The following is a 17,018-nucleotide window of genomic DNA, read 5'->3' as shown; positions in this document are numbered from 1 at the left end:
GGATGGGCTTGTCGATACGGCCGCCGCCGGCGACGATGCCGACCATGGCGCGGTTGGCAGAGGGCACGACCTTCTTGGCGCCCGAGGGCAGCTTGACACGGGTCTTCTTAGTGTCGGGGTTGTGGGCAATCACGGTGGCGTAGTTGCCAGAGGTGCGGGCCAGACGGCCACGGTCACCGGTTTTCTCCTCCAAGTTGCAGATGATGGTACCCTCGGGCATCTGGCTCAGGGGCATCACATTGCCGATCTGCAGGGTAGCCTTGCGGCCGCAGTACACGAACTGGCCGGTGTGCATGCCCTCGGGGGCGATGAACAGCTCCTTGCGGATCTTGTAGCGGTAGGGATCACGGAAGTGAACGACAGCCAAGGGTGCGCCACGACCGGGATCGTGCACGATGTCCTAAGAGCACAAAAAATTATATTTAATTACTTGTCCAGCTCACTGGTCTGTCCACCGAAGAACTCACCTTGACAACACCGCGGATGTAGCCGGAGCGCTCTGCGAAGTCCAGAGAGCGGAGCTTGGCGGCTCCCTTGCGCTTCTTGACGTGCGCCTTGAAGACGGAACCAGCTCCCTTACGTTGTGCACGAATTACGCGACCCATTGCTGCAATTGACAAGACAATTAGTTCGCTCATACACTCATCACAACACTCCGACGTGCCGCCATGGACACCAAAACATCCGTCGCAAATAATCGCCCGCAAATCGCAATACTCTATGAAATATTGTACGCATAGGACGGCGCCTGGCTTTCCGTTGCCTCTTTGTTTATTAGCATGTTAGGATGTTGCGATATTTGCGAAATATTTAACGATTAACATTTCAACACTGCGCTACGTACCGAATCTCGGGTAGAAAAGAAAAGAAAGAGAGGAAGATAAACGCAATTGTCAAAGTGACAGCTAGCGCAGCAAACTTCACTCTGTTCTTTGCGCCCTAACAGCACGCTGTTAAAGAGTGGGCGGTGCTGTTAACGCAGACACAATATAGATTGGCGCGCCTCTAGTATTTAAATGGAGAACGTGCCCGAGGAGCAATGTTGACTTTCTTGTTTTTTTTATAGTTTTATGGAGCACACACATTATCCATGCTCTTTAAATATGTAGTTGGTTTTTAGCAAAAGTAGATACAATGAATTGCAATCAAATGTCGTAAAATTCCATTCCCACTTACGTTACGTTTAATGCTCTTTTGTTTATTGACATTTTTAGCTTCAACCTTATTTTCCAAGCAATACAATAAAAGGAAGGCATGAAAACTAAAGAATCTAATAAAGAATTTTATGATACATCGGATAAAATTATAGTTTTAGCGCTGAGACTCCTAACTAGGAAGTCATATCAAATAGAAGATCAAATTCCAGGAAATTGGTGAAGATTTACGTTTTATGGAAGTGAACGTATATTATTTTTGGTATATTTCTGTGCTCAAATTTTCGCACCTGTTGAAAGGATCCCTAAAGTGCATGCGAGAGCTTCTGGTAGGAGAGAATTTCCCTGACCGTTTAGACACAGGAGAGAATTTCCCTGGAGAATTTCCATCACGGGGGATTAAATCGCCGTGAAATTTACCTGGCGCCACTGGAATTTTTGTGACGTATTTACCTGTTGTCGACACCTTAATTTTTGGTACAAATTTCGCACCCTTTTACCTTGTGAAGGGAGTTTTGAAAGCTCTTTTCCTATGCGAAGTTAATATAAACAACTAATGAAAACAACTAAATAAAAAATAAAATAGATTAATATTGGGCTATAGACAATATATCGTATATATTTATTTATGTACTTTCAATTAAAAATTAACTGCTAATTATGGAATAGGGATAAATATAAATTAAATATAAGTACAGGAGAGGAAGAAAAGATACAATTTAAAAATTTGCTAAAATAAGGGTATGGTTGGTAATTAAATAATTATAATTTATATTTTTTATAATCGTGACATAAGACCTGGAAAGGTTCAGAAGACCTGAATATGAATAATCGGAGGAAGTGGAAAGTGCCTTTGCGTTTGTGTGTGAAGACAATGGTGTAAAGATACTAGTTTTAGCCTAGATCGGTCGTAAGAGTCTGTCAGAGTCCCTTTCAAAAACACAATACAATTTCTTTATCGCTTTTGTTGTGCGCGCCTTTTTTTCAAATTTTTCAATGTTATCAGTTAATCTTGTCTCTTTTAATAATTTACATACATTTACATACTGTAGACTAAGCTCCCTTGCTTCTAGAAAGCCGATTAATGAAAAATTCAAATACAAATTTCTAAAATATAAGGTCATTAGGAATACAATCCAATAAAAAAGAGAATTTATAATAAGCAAAATTGATTCTTCAATCGGATTAAATTATTATTTCAGTTGTGAAAATCTTTGCAAGCTAATGATATCAAATAGAACATCAAAATCAAGGAAAATGATTTAGGATTACGGTATATATTGAAACTGAGAAGGTATATTTTGGTATATATTGAAAGTAAGATGGTATATTTCGGTACACTTCTGAGGGTCAGACGGCTTACTTCACCGATAAATCCGCGGTCACACTTGTTCTGAACTGCGCGGATGGGTCGCTGCGCGCGTCGTCGAATAAAACAAATCAAATTGAAAACTGCAATATTCGCTAGTGTACAACAAAAGTCAATCCAGTCCTGCTCACATCGGTACCGCTTGAAAGAGGAACAGATAAAAAGAAAAAGGGAGCACAAGACGCAACTGTGCGGCAGTTTCAAGAGAGACTCACACGGACAGTGAAGATAGTTTGAAATAAAAGATACATTCGGATTGGAAACAGTGCGGAGGTTGTCGCTGCGTCGGCTCGCGTATAGAATTAGTTTTTTCCGTGATTGCACAAAAACCGGAACATAAGTCTATTAAGCATTTGTGCAATGCACAGGCGTGAATAAAATCCAACCAAACGCTGTGCGTGGAAAAGTATGTAAAAAAAGAGTACCCGAAAAAGAGAAAAAAAACAACCGAAAACGGCATCCGAATCGAGCGAGTGGCAGATTTTTTCTGTCTACCTACACAAACACACACATGCACGTACAGGCCAGCGGTTGAGTGTGTGAGTGATTGTGTCTGTATAGGTGTAGGCTGGTCCATCGGCAGGTTCGCCGAAGAAATAAAGCGGAAAAAGTTGTGAAAAGTGTGTTGATAAGTGGTAAAGGAAATGTTTAACTAAGCTGAAATTTTGTGCTGGAAATTGTGCCGGAAAAATCACTGCAAAGTGCGTGCCGCGCCCCGTTTGCCAAACGCCAACACACAGAGGCACGCTCACACAAACACACACACTCACGCGCGTATTGAGGGAGAGCCACATACACTCACACTCAAAGCACCAATGCAGAGCGTAGAAGAAGCAGTGGGCAAAGCAAGCAGAGAAAAGTTGTAGCAAAGGCAGAGCAACAAATAGTTTTGTTAATAGCAGTATTTAATATTGTTGAGCTGGTATTTTTGTTCAAGAATATACTAAAGAAATAACTGCAGTTCTCTCCCGTTTGGCTTAGTGCTTTTGTTTGTGTGTGCCTGTGTGTTTGCTTGTGTGCATTGGTGTTTTATTTTTTTACACTCTCCTTCCTCTTCCGCGTGAAGTAGCAGCAGCAAATCTCCGGGCAGCAGCAGCAGCAGAAGAAGGGAGTAGAAGAGAACAACACAACAAAATAGCAAATCAAAATGGCGCACCAACAGCAGCAGCAACAACAACTGGCTCCATCCGTGAATTGTTCATTGGATGATATCGATTTGACGGCACTGAAGGTAAGAGAATAAATATATCCCCACACTGATCAATTCTGATCTCATACCAGACCGGACCCCTCCCCTTTTCGGTGGCTATTTCTGGACCGGGGTTCCAGTGTGTTTAGTGTGCTCATTATCACCCCGTGGGACCCCCCGCCCCCTGCACTTAATTGCTGCACCTCTCGACATTCGCTGCTCCCACTATTTGGGCTTCTCTTTATTCTCCCTTTCGCACTGGTTCTGTTATCGCTCTGTTTCCATTCGCACTTCTCTTCGGCACCTCCTCTTCCCCTTTAGCTAGGTGTGGCCATGTGTTTTTGTAACGGTAAACCCACTTCCGCCTGGAATTTTGCAGCTGATTATTGCTTTAAATTTAGAAATAAAGTACATTTGATATAAGGCGAGTTATTACTGCCACATAAACACCCTGTTTTGGGCCGTTGAGGCAGTTATACAACATCAGAAAATGCATTTGTCTCTCAATTCTATTATTGGAGTCATTTTCAGTCAAGGTCCCTTCCCCTTAATGTAAATTTTCACTTGAAATTACAACAAAAGAAATTTTCGCTTTGTGTTTCACGTTTCATGATTTTTGCTATGGCAACGGGGGGGGAAGGTTCCACCCTCTCACTCTCACTGTTTCCCCCCTCATCAACGGGAGCCATTCACAATAATAATCGAGTTGCTAAATGCATTTATTGGCATTCCATTTTCGATTGCTCGATTATGAGGCGAATCCACCCACCACTCCCACATTTATATTCATCCACCACCCACCACCAAAATATCAGAGGCCGGCCGGTGTCATCTTCTTTTGCCTTTGCTTTTGCCTAGCTCTTCTTTTCGTTTTTTCGTGTGTTTCGTTTCTTTTTGCCATTCGCTTCGTTTCTCAATGAATTGGTTGGCTCCCCAACCCACCCCCCCCCTCCACACGCACAGTGGTGGCCGCCACCACAATGCCGCATGCGTTTTTGTTGCCGCCTTTCTCTTTCACCAAAAGCACTCCACCACTCATCATCTCTCACCACACCTAAGCTCTGGAGTGGAGAAACTCACCATGCGGGTTTGGGGTGGGCCCCCCATCGGGCGCCTGCTCTTTTGCGCACCCACAGAAAGTACATGTGAGCGCGTGTGTGTGTGTGTGTGTGTGTGTGAGTGTCCGTTTGTTGACTCTGCTTGTGTGCAAGAGAGAGGGGAGTATGGGTGGAGTAGGGTGGTGGGTGCCTTGGGTCGTCGCCTCTGCTTTGGCATGTGCCTGTCTGCGTGTGAGAATCTCTTTCTCTGTTCGAGTCGAGTGTGTTTATGAAAAATTGTTCATAGTCGAAGCAGAAGCAAGATACGAAGAAGGAGACGGAAAACGAGACCAGAATGAAAATTGTTTAGTTTACTTTATTAAAAGGCAGGCTGAGGAGGCAGACATGTCCATGCGTGTCTGCTGCTGCCGCTGAGTCTCCCTCTAAGTGTGTGTGAGTGTGTTGCACCAGACAGCATGAAGTTGATGATGATGATGATGGAGCACTGGCAGAACGAAGGCACAAACCAAAGCAAAATCAGCAAAAAATGGCAGCAGAATATGACGACTATTGCCTGTGTGCGTGGCGTGTGTGTGTGTGTGTGTGTGTGTTTGAAGTGTTGCTGCTGCTGCGACTGCTTGTTGGCCTTCTCTTTCTTTGGTAGAGGCGCGTGGGCGCCTTCGTCGCGTCTCTCGTCTCGCCTCTGACCTGTCTGTGCGTGGCTTTTAAAGGTCATTCCAACAATGGTTGCTGGATGGGGTGGAGAAGAGCGAATGTCCCGAAATAGAAACGGTAAAAAGGTCAGAGTCCTTAAAGCTGATGGTGGAAAAAGTGAGAGATGGCAGGGTGGGGAGCGGCTTTTTGAGGTTTCGTTCAGCTCGAAACTCCGATAAGCTTATTCCGATAAGATATACACACGCAGTGACGGGTGGGCAAGGGGAAACTGCATTCATTGGAACACAAATTTCAAATTTCCTTAATTGGATTTTTATGATTTCTTTTATTTGTGTGTGTGTGTCTCCCTGTCTGTTATTTTCTCTGCAGTTTATTTTATGTTCTGCATTTGCCTGATAACTCGAGTTGTTCGGTTCTCCAACTCTCTTCCTCTTGCCTTTTGTTTCTTTTGTTCGGTTTTATTTTAATCAACATTTATTGCATTTTCGGCTTGGGCTGCGATAAAAACGTGTTCGCCCACATTTTGGTTAGCATTTGTGTGCGTGTGTGTGTCTGTGAGCCGCTGCAATTTGCTGGAGGATTGAGGGAAACGACGCAACCAATCTTCAATCCATATCATCCACACATGTGTTGCTGCATGCCGCTTTTTTTTGGGTTAAATCAACATCGGAAACCAGGAAAACACTATAAAGGAAATTCTCAAATGTTTAATATCGGAAATTCCCCACAAGAGGGAAAATGTCTGACCCAATCAGCTCTGCCTTGTGGGAAATTTACTCAATCCATATGACGGAGTGATCAAATGGTAAATAATCATTTTTCCTTACATTTCTCTCTCAGCTGAGAGCGCGGCTCATAAGCAAGTCCCATCCTTTTCTCAGCTATCTTTCTCTCTTTTCCGCATGCAACTTGAGCAAATCAGAAACAAATTCCCAACTATTTGCTCTCTGCAAATGCCTCACCTCGTCTCACTAATATGAATACACTTTGATCTCCCCACACCTCTCCCTCTCTCTCTCTCTCTCTCTTTGCGACGTATCAGGTACTGCCTCTGCATCTGCATACCTACCTACTCTCCGCCCTCCCCACACTCCTAATATGTATTCAGTCCTGTTTTTGGCCAATCTCCTGCTTCTTCCTCAGCCTCTCCTCTGTGCCGCTAACTGGGCCAAGCCTTTGCCAAAGCAAAGAGTTCGTGGTGGGGGGAGGGTGAGGAGGAGTGTTGCGCTTTTAGACAAACAAAACGAAACGAAAAGAATTCCAGTTTTCCAGGCCAGGAAAAACTGTAATAATAAAAGCAGCTACTAGAAAAAAAAGAGACAAAAATCGCAGCCACAGTGGAGACCAGCTGGGGTGAATGAGAACATAAATTGGAAGTGGAGTTCCCTTGGCGGAGGAGGCTCCACTGTTGCCACAGGCAGCCAGCGGCTGCGTTGGTCCGCCGCGTGTCTCTCGCTCTTTCGGCCTGCCGACGGATCGGGTTGTTTAGTTTTAGTTGTACCCGTTTGGACAAATACAAATACGAAAGACAAACAAAAGGCAAATGGGAAGAGGGGAGATAGAGAAGCAGTGATTGGTAGGGAGGGGGACGCATGTGGCGGCAGCTGGACAGCAGCAGCAGCGGCAGCAGGAAAGAGTAAGCGAGCAAGCTAACAGCCTGTTTTGCCTGCTGATAACTGTAACCAAACGAGCAGTCAGTCAGTGCTCGCTGACCAACAGCCCAACAGAGAGAGAGAGAGACAGAAAGGGAGCGATGGAGCGAGAGAACTTTTGTTCTAACGGATCATTCTCTCTCGTTCTATGCACTGGTTGTGTTCGTTTCGGCTTAACATGTCACAATGCTAATGAGTCATGGAGTAGCAGACACTCCACAATCGCCCCTTCCGCTCTAGGCCCTTGCTCCCCACTTCTCTCCTCAGTTAATTTTTCGTGCATTTTTAATTGATTTTTTTACAACGGTGAAGTAATCAGCCAAAAATTCAGTAATTGCCGCTGCTGCACTTCCCAGCATACACACATACACACACACGTAGCGCTCTCCCACACACTCATAGTTGTGTTCCCTCTCCCGTATTCCCTTTCCCCTTTCCACATATCGCACTGTGTGTGCGCTTTGCATGTGTTTGACACACTTTTGTGGGTGAGGGAGGCGGGGGCTGCGGGTGCTCGCTAGGCAGCCATAAATCTACTTAGAGCGGCTTTCCATAGTTCTTCTGTCTTTCCCTATTCCACCACCCTCCCAGAACCAAACCCCTCTGCCGTCTTTTTCCACTATTTGCTTATTTGCTCTGCACTTTTTTGGTTGTTTTTGTTTGCTGTGCTTTGCTTTCTTTTACTTTTATTTTTTTTCGGCTTTGTCTTTTGCTCACCGTCTCTCCATCTTTCTCGCTTTAATTCCTTTGGGTCTCTCTGCCGTAAGCTGAAGGAGCTCTGTCCTTACCTTTGAGGGGTTTGAAGATTTATGTGAAGAAAGCTTTGTGGAAGAAGGAGGCTGACAGCAGTCTCCTGCTCTTGCTAGCCGTCGTTTCACTGCAGTTGAGGAGGTGGGGATATTTCTTTCGTTGGGAATTTTTCTGGGATTAAAGTCTAATAAAAAGTTGACAATTTGTTCGACTTCCATAAATCAATCGAAAACAAGAAAATTTTCTGCTGCCATGATTGGATTTCTTTCTTATCTCTCTTCCCCAACCCCTAAATCAATTTCCCCCCAAAGGTTATGGGTTTGTCCTTCCAGATAGCTCAACAGTATCTTCAGTTGCTTTCCATATGGATTTGTATAAATTATCTTCTTGCTTCCCTTGATTTCCCTTGCCAAGGCTTTCCTTACCGTTTCCATTCTCCAAGTTCGGTAAATCCATCTGGAGGGTTTTTAGTATTGCTTGGGACTTATCACCTCTAGAATCCCAACTTTTAGGTCTTCCATCGGAATTTGGAGCAGTAACTGCACTTTTTCTCTCTCTCTCTCTCTCTCTCGCTCCTAACTATTTCCCTTTCTGCTTCTCCATCAGCATTTAAATTCAACTTATTCATTCCCTCGTGGCTTCCCCCCAGTCCTACCCCTTTGGGGCTGTCAAAAAAAGTCAATTACCTGTTGAAATGCCGTTCGTGTTGTTTTTGTTGTTATTTTAATTGGCATTTGCCTTTACCTGTCGTTCTTGTCGGCTTTTGTAATCCCTTCCCCGCCATTGCCTTTCTCTCTCTGTCTCCTTCCACCTGCGCTCCAATAAAAATAGAAAGCATTGTACTCCATGCTCCCCCCATCTCTTGTCCCTCTCCTCCGCATTTCTCGTGTCACGTCTATCGTTTTGTACTTCCATCCTGCTCTGCCTCTCTTCACTTTCGTATCGTGTCGCACTCTCCTTCTCGTGAATTTCGTGTCAATGAACCCCCGCCTGCAATTTGTATGGCTTGAAAGGGTGGGAGGGAGTAGCAGGGTGTGTGTGGTGGGGGGTGAGGTGCATGAAATCCCAATTGGAATTTGAGGATTTTGTATTTTTAACATCATTCCGTTGCTGTCTCTTTTCCTTATTTGTACGAGTATTTATAATGCCTTAATAATTTGTTTACATAAAAACAAAACAAAATGTTGTCTTCTTTTGGGTTTAAAGGTGTTTTGGGAGAGATATCTACCCTATAGAGAGGTCATTGCTGTGAGCTCGTTTGTTTCCCACAGAAATGAGAGAAAAAGGACGCTTTATTGTTGGGCGTTTCCCCTGGGCTTTTTTGCATTGATTTTTCCCTATACCTCACACATGGTTTATTTCCTCTTACTAATTTTCACTCCCCTCTGTTTCGTTTCAGGATCCTGCTGGCATCTTTGAGCTCATCGAAGTTGTTGGCAATGGCACCTACGGTCAGGTCTACAAGGTAAGAAATGCATTTATTTATTTTACATATTTTTATTAGCAATAAGTTGTATGTGCTTTGTATTCCATGTTCCATGCAAACTTTAGCTTTCTTTTCGTATGGAAATTTTCACTTAAACTCCGAGAGAGAGAGCAACGATCTTTCAGAGTTGCTGGAGTCTCTTATTGGGAGCGTCACTTCGGTGGTCTCTTTATAATTAGCAATCATTAGGGTTTCTGCTTCACTGCCTTTTCGCACACACACACACACATGTGCGCCGTCTTAAGTGTATTTGTATCTGTATCTGTAGCAGCATCATCTCTTGGCCTCTGGTTCTTTCGTTGGCGCTGCTTTAATTAGTTGCTTGGGCCCGCTATTCCCCGTCTAATAACTTGTCTCAAAGCAAAAAGAACTCACAAAATAAAAAGAGACTACAAACCTAAACAAAAATTCAACCAAAAGAACAAGAACACGAACAGAACAATCTTATTCTCACACATTAACACATTTCTCTCTGGCTGCATAACATGCCAGGAATGTGGGATGTGAGTAGCGAAAGCAGTGATACCCTAGGCAATGGTTTTGTAGTTAAGAAATGCTTCTAGGTGTTGTTAAAAAATATGATATTCTCTCTCTACGGCGGGTTATTCTACAAAAAGAAAAGAAATTCAAGAAACGACTGGGGAAAATAAGCGGCAAGAATAATCATAATAATCACAGAAACAGCAGCAGCAGCAGTCGAGCAGGAGGAGCATTCCCTCTTTCTCTTTTGCTCAAAAACAATGCCTTGACTTTGTGTTTGTATTTAAATTATATGTTTAAAATGTATCTGAGAGATACAACAACTACGAAGGAGAAGGCAGGGAGCGGCGGCAGCAGAATAATGCAACAGACGCAGAGGCAGCAAGCAGCAAGCAGTCCGTCAGTTGCAGGCACAAAAATAGACATTTGCTTTTGTAAAATTACCGTTAGCATTTGTTGCAGGCAGAAGAAAAAGTGTGGCATGCCGCCTGCGCTTGGGAGGCCAACGGCAAGTTGTTGCTGTTGCTGCAGTGGGGGGTCGACGCCGAAGCCGAAGCCGAAGCCAATGGCAGGCAGCTTTTTGTGTGATTAATGCCAGAAAATTGAGCTGCCGCTGTGGTCGATCTGTCTGTCTGTGTCTCTGGTTGTCTGCCTGTCCGAAGTTCTTTATTGCCTCTCGTGGAGAGATACACAAAATTATCTTTTGATTAAATTGAGCTTAAACTTGACTGAGGCTTGTACTAAGTGTTAATCATCGCATTCGTTTAAGATATTTATGGGATGAGTAATTCAGGCAGCAGACAATTGAAGACAATTTCAAAGGATTTTTCATTCAAGTTTTTATCTTTGGTTAAAGCTAATTGAAACCCCATGTAAATTGTACCTCTTACTAGCTCTTAATCATCGTTAAGTCTAGTGTTAATTGCGAAATTCTATTCAACATTCAATGAGTAATCGCAGTCGGGAAATATATTATCCACTTTGCATAAAGCAAAACCTGTTCTTGGGTGAAAGAGTTGGGAGATTTTACTTTGGACTTTTACCTCGTAATTACCCTTTCAAGTTCTTCGGAAATGGCAACCCCTATAAATGGATATCTTCGCGGATTACTGGATGAAACACTGGACTGTCAATCCATTGGAAACTTTCATGAAATCTATTAAATTTCTGCCTGTCGATTGGCTTTTGCGGCCCACACTTCCACCGGCCTACAGGTTCTACAGGCACCAGGCGGCGCCAGTCTCTGCCTCGATCTAGGGCTCTGCTCTGCTTTGTGTGTTGCAAGTGGCACGTGGTAACCATGGAAGGAGTCCATGGGAATCCAAGGCTGGCAGCCAGCCCACTGTGCGGTTGAAAACTTGTTAACGCAAATAAAACGACACTCGGTTATGTTCTGTTCTGTTCTGTTCTATTCTGGAGAGGCCTTAAAGTAGTTCATTATACTGTTGTCGCTGTATCTTTGTCAGTCTCTGTGTGTGTATGTGTGAAATTAGCATGAGTAATGCCCAGCAGCAGCAGCAGCAGATACTTTCTGTGTCTGTATTGGCATGTGTGACTCTGTCGCTGCAGACTAGAACCCCGGGAACGGGAGAAGCCAAGCCGAGCAGCCACTTGCTTGTGAGTTGAGTCTCACTTCATTGGCATTTTCTGTCTGCTCTGTCTGCGGCTGTGACTGGCTTTGGCTCCGACTGTGGCTGTGGTTGTGGTTGTGGTTTTGGCCAACTTATTGACTGACTGAATGGTTAACCGGTTTACAGATACAGATACAGATACAGATACAGCAACAGTTGCGGCCCATCAAACGTCACAGTTTTTCTTTTTTTTTATGTCTGGGTTAATCATAATTTTATTTTGGCTTCGTTTTTGGAATTCCACTTTAATGACAATGTTATTTATTTTGGTTGCTATTTTTCTGCGAATTTTTTACGCTTTATTTAGTTTAATTGATGCGTTTTTGTCTATCTCTTGTCTCTCCCTATATTTGTTTCTACTGCAGCCTCTCCTCCCACTTCCGTTTTATTGATACTTTTTTGTTGTTTTCTGTACTGCGCTTTTAACGAGCGAATTTGCTTTTTATCAGCTCCCCAGCCACAGTGTCGTCTCCGTCTCCCTCTCTCTTGTGAGTCACTGCCAGAATGACTTGGTGATCCCGGGGGTAGAAACTTTGCAAGGGGCCAGCACATGTGGTTCCCTGTGGAACACGTACAAGTGCAACGTTTTTAACGGCTTTGATTTTGTGGGTGTGCAAACACAAAGAGAGCGAGAGAGACAGCGATTTTGAATGTGGTAAAATTTAAATTGGAAGGAAGGAAGGAAACACAACGCCCTAGTCTGTATAAATAACTTATTTTTAATCCCATTTAAAGTGCTTCCAGTATCCCAGCATCATAGATATCACAAACACTGAATGAATCACCCAAAGAAACTCCCAAAAGTAAACCATACTGGGCATTTTTCAATGAATCAATTGACCAAAATCAACATTTGAACGAATCAACTCAAACAGCAATCACCAATCACAATTTCATGATCCCGTTACACGCATAAACGTGTTCCGCAACGTTCCGAAATGTTTATAAATATATTTTTTGGGGCTTGGCCTACCGTTAACTTTCGCCCACGACATCCCCAAACGGGAAACGGGAGAACGGATCCATAGAACGGCAGCCGGCCTCCGCCCCCAGACAGTTGTCATGCAATTAACATTTTCATAGCTGGGCGAACTCTGACCCAATTGTGGAAAAGAGAAGAGAGGAGGGGTAAGAGGTGGAGTGGGAGTTGGAGCTGGAGACAGAGACAGAGAGGAACAAGTGCGGACAGAGACAATGCATATTTATGAGCGGCGGAGAAATGATAATAAAGCACGCAAGCAAATAAATATAAAGAGAAAAAAAGAAGGAGCAGTTTCAGTGGATCGAAGACTTAAATACCCTAACAGAATGATCGCTATGGGAGTTATGGGAATATTTATAACAAAAGAAAGAAACTGGAAAGAACCAATGAACATTTTTCCACAAAAACCAAGGCCAATGTTCGTTGCAAAATCTCTTCTCTTGTAAGTGGCGAATGATCTAAACAAACATTAAAATACCCTCAAAAAGGCAGGGTATATCAACAGAAACAATAATTGCTTTAGTTTTTTAGTTGTTTGTGCGCCGACGCAGCCATCCAAGTCGGCTACATTGATACATGGGAAGGGGCACTGGCACTGGCACTGGCAATGCTGCAACACGACAAGCTGCTCAAAAAACATGCAAAATACATTAAAGCCAATAAGTAAATGAAGCAGGAAACACAAAACCAAAAGGCAAGGCACAGACAGACACAGCAGCAGCAGCAGCAGCAGCAGCAGCAGCTTGAGCAGATGAGAAACGAAATAACTATAGACTTCAGACCCATAAAAAGGCCACACAATTAGCCAAACGGGCACACACAAGTACCCAAAAGTAGGGGCTGGCGCATAAAAGGCATCAACTGCTCCCTCAATGTCACCACTAAAACCAGAGATAACCGGCACAGGCGACTAAGTGCCGAAATAAAGCAAAACAGAAGTCAAATACGTAGTCGAAGGTGAAGATACTCTGTAGATAGTTCCAGGTCTAAATATCGATAGTTGGACATAAACGCAAATAAACTTAATCTACCATTCTTTAAACCCCCAAAATTGGTTGCCAACATAAAGTCTTATCTGACGATTAGGTTTGTGTGATTTGCGTAGAATTTAAGATTATAATCTAATCAACAATTTCTTGAATTTAATCACTATGAAAGTTGTTGCTAAAAATTTTCGTAGCAGAATTTATTGAACTATTAATCTACTATTTGTAGTGGGAGAAATACTTTTTTATATTAATTTCTAAGTTCTTTCTCTGGTAATACCGCACTTTTATAGGGTACGCAACAACTAATTATTACGCAAATTTAATTTGTTGAAGACTTAAATTTAAAAACATTAACAGTCGCGGGAGTCATTGACACGTTCGTCCAAGCATAGACGCAAGTGGGAAAGGGACAACACAAGAGAGTGGAGACAGTGTGTGCGTGTGCGTGTGCGTGTGTGGAGACTGTAGAACGGATGAGTAGAGGAGAACCAGAGCGGCGGCGGCAGGGATTAAAAAGATAACAACACACAGTGAGCGTCAGACAGAGTGCGTCAGCCTCCCCTCCCTCCTTTCTCTTTCACACTTTGAGAATTTTTGTTGTTGCCAATTTCGGATGATGACTTCTCGCGCTCCTCTTCTACTCTCGCTCCTGTCTACTTTCTGCGCTAGAATGGGAGTGGAGAGTGGAGAGTGGAGAGACATTCTTCATCCCATTGTACTATATTTAGAGAGGTTCACTAACTTTTGTTGCTCTCTCTCTCTCTCTCTCTCTGTCTTTTTCTTTGTTGTTTCTACTCTTGGCTTTGTTTTCGCTTTAATTAAATCTCTAGCCCTGACACTTTATTCATTGACAAGGCAACCCCTAAACCCCGACTCACACCTCTCCTCCCTCTGGTGGGTTTTGTGCAAAAAAACAGCAGCCAAAATGACAGAAATTTTTTCGCTAGCTTCAGCGGAATCTATGGGAATGGGAAAAGTCATCGAAAAAGTGTACGAAAAAGAGAAGGGGGAAATAAAGAAATGAAGTGTAGGGCAGAGGGAAGTGGCAGTGCCAGAGAGGGGGGGGGGGGGGGCTGTGTGTGGGCACAAACGACCTTGGGGAAACGATGAGTTGGTCGAAGCCGCTCGAAGCTCTGCTAACTTATGCATTTTATAAGCAATGCTTCCCTCTCTCTCACTCTCTCTCTCTCTGTCCATCTGTTTAGCTGTCCGTCCACCAGAGTGTGGTGTGTGTCCGTCCGGAGTGTGGAGTGTTTCTGTGTGGGTTGCTGTTTTGTTTTTTTTTTGTGTGTGTTTTTTTTTCTGGCATAAATTACGATTATACGCGGCGAGTGTGCCGCCGCTGCTGCTGATGGAACATGAAAATTTATCACTTTTTCAGAGTCAGAGGCGGCGTGTGAAATTTCTGCGGTCTGTTTAGAGATCTCCCCATTCCAATTCCAATTCCATGTCCATTCCCCGCCACTCGGCGATCCGGTCGAGTGAAACCACAAAAAACAATAACAATAACGGCGGATGAGCAAAGGTCAGGTTTTTTACTCGTTTTTTTTTTGGAGAAAAAAGTGAAACAAATGTGAGTATTATTTTGTTTATTTCCTTTGATTTCCTAATTGGTTAATTACGGAATACTAGGAAACCTAAAGAATCAGAAAAGCAAACAAAACCTTGCCGAAAAAGGCATTCCACGAATCAGAGAGCTTTCACTGTGATAAAACCTTGCTGAAGGGAATCCCATATCCATTTATGTTAGTCTCCAATCATTTTATGACTCACATTCTCTCATCAAATAAACAAAACTGTTTGCCACAGTGGCTCTCCTTCGATGGATATTGTATTTGACCCACTTTTGCTTGCCACACAGCAACTCCCCCGTCTATAAACCGATTTCAATCTCATTTGGTCAAATTGCCGCCCACAAATCATCCATCCATCTATCTCTGTGTGTCGCTCCAGCTCTTTTTGTCTCTTGCAATTGCGATAAGCAGGCATATCTGTGTTTGTTTGTTGTCCATTTGGTTACAAGGTTAACACTTTGGCAATGCCGTATGTAAATATTTCAATATTTTGTGGCCTGCCTGCCAGCCCAGCAATCCATTGATTAAATATGCAAACGAAGCATTTCGCTTCGTTCAATCTGTGAATCTTTCCCCTTTTCACTCCATCTATTTTGGCTCCCCCTCTCTCTCCCATTTGGCTGATTACTCAGACATTTGTTTAATGGAATTTCATGATTCCTACAGATTTTTATGGCCACTTACCGGGGGTCCATTCATGGTACAGTGCCAACAGCATGTGGCAGAGAAAAAGCAAAGAAAATTGTTTATTTTTTGGTGAAATTGGGAAAGGTATTTGTTTAGATATTTGATTGATGTCTGTAGTTAGTTTTGGTTTATGCCATTTCAGTTTTATTTTAATTTTTTAGCCCTTGCATTTGCCCATCTGTCAAGAGTTTACCTTGCAAGTTTGATCTATGAAATATTCTAGTTATTGGGAATAAATTGCAGCTTCCCCTTGGGGAAGTTTCCCTGTAGCTGTTGGATTTTTGCCTGCTTTTAATATTAATGTCTAAATTTTTCCACTGGCGCTGCTGCTTAGGCTTTTGTTGCTGTTGAACAATTAATTTATGAGTGAAAGTTGTGTTGGTTTATTTTGCATGCATAATTTGCTGCAATAGAGAAAAGTCTTTGTCTTGCTACCAGAGGGAGGAGACGCCACAAAAGGGAATTGAACTTCTATCTTACTTCCATTATGAATGAATGAATGGACTGAATGCCCCATGCCACCAGGCATGTTTATGGCCGATGGTTGATGCTGGTTGCAGTCATTTCCAGTCGTTGTCGTTGTCGTTGTCTCTTATCTGTAAAGAGTAGAGGAGCAGGAACAGGAGAGGCAGTGGGGGGGGGACACTGGCTTCCATGTGACATGTGACATCGGAATACATATATTTTATTGTTCCATGTAATTGTACGAACAATAAAAAAAGTAAAAGAGAAAGACAGAAACAGAAACAGAAACAGAGAAAGGGACCCGGTTGACCCGCAGTCATCGTGTTGCGGTTGTTCCCGGCCGATTTGATAGGGGGGGTTTTATCATCTCGTCTGGGAATCACTCTCTCTGCAGCTGCAGCTCCATCTCCTTCCATCTTTCCTGCTTAATTCATTTAATTTCCAATTACCAAAATGTGAACTCCATTTGACAGCAAAACAGATGAAAGCAGGCAGGGAGGAAGCGGAGTGTAGAGTGGCTTCTCTCTCAATTAATTAGAATAAGACCGAACACGCCCCTAACCCCTATAAAAAAGGGAGCGAAATGGAAAGGAAACCGGAAATTGTTGACACGCAAAAAGTGACGTCATTATCAGCACATATTCTTCGTTTTTGATGTGCTCCTCCCCATGCCCTCACATAAAAATATAAAATAAGTTTGTTCACCAAATAAATTATTATCTTTTGACACAATTTCCCATCCCGTGTGTTCGGTGTGGCTTATCTTTTTTCGCACAAATAAACGGTACTTTAGTCCCGTCAACAATGGAAATAGATTCAATGACTCAATGGCTCAAATGTGCGGAAATTTCAAGGTAGATTTCGGAGTGGGGAACTGATAAGAGAGCGCCCCTGATGA

General features: G+C 43.2%; 2 protein-coding genes across 14 annotated transcripts in view; one reads left to right on the top strand and one right to left on the bottom strand.

Moving 5' to 3' along the window:
* The window catches only part of LOC117589127 (60S ribosomal protein L8), a 1,307-nt gene extending 364 nt beyond the window's left edge, over positions 1-943 (bottom strand). The window contains 4 exon segments of the mRNA XM_034280812.1: position 1; positions 3-400; positions 468-607; positions 845-943. The exon segment at position 1 is cut by the window's left edge and continues 364 nt beyond it. Coding sequence (XP_034136703.1) covers position 1; positions 3-400; positions 468-605 — 537 coding nt within the window. The 5' untranslated portion in view covers positions 606-607; positions 845-943.
* A 1,593-nt stretch (positions 944-2,536) lies between these two features.
* Positions 2,537-17,018, top strand: part of LOC117589110 (serine/threonine-protein kinase mig-15) — a 34,457-nt gene continuing 19,975 nt past the window's right edge. For 7 of the 13 annotated variants that reach the window (XM_034280779.1, XM_034280778.1, XM_034280777.1 and 4 more), the window contains exons 1-3: positions 2,538-2,929; positions 3,590-3,754; positions 9,226-9,291. In XM_034280779.1, coding sequence (XP_034136670.1) covers positions 3,671-3,754; positions 9,226-9,291 — 150 coding nt within the window. In that variant the 5' untranslated portion in view covers positions 2,538-2,929; positions 3,590-3,670. Of the gene's footprint in view, positions 2,930-3,589; positions 3,755-9,225; positions 9,292-17,018 lie in introns of all 13 variants that reach the window. The other 6 variants (XM_034280785.1, XM_034280786.1, XM_034280784.1 and 3 more) reach the window with 4 other exon arrangements.

This window comes from Drosophila guanche, unplaced genomic scaffold (assembly GCF_900245975.1).
Source record: "Drosophila guanche unplaced genomic scaffold, DGUA_6, whole genome shotgun sequence".
Classification (NCBI taxonomy): Eukaryota; Metazoa; Arthropoda; class Insecta; order Diptera; family Drosophilidae; genus Drosophila; species Drosophila guanche.
Note: the sequence above shows the minus strand (reverse complement) of the source record. Positions and strands in the feature narration are given on the sequence as shown.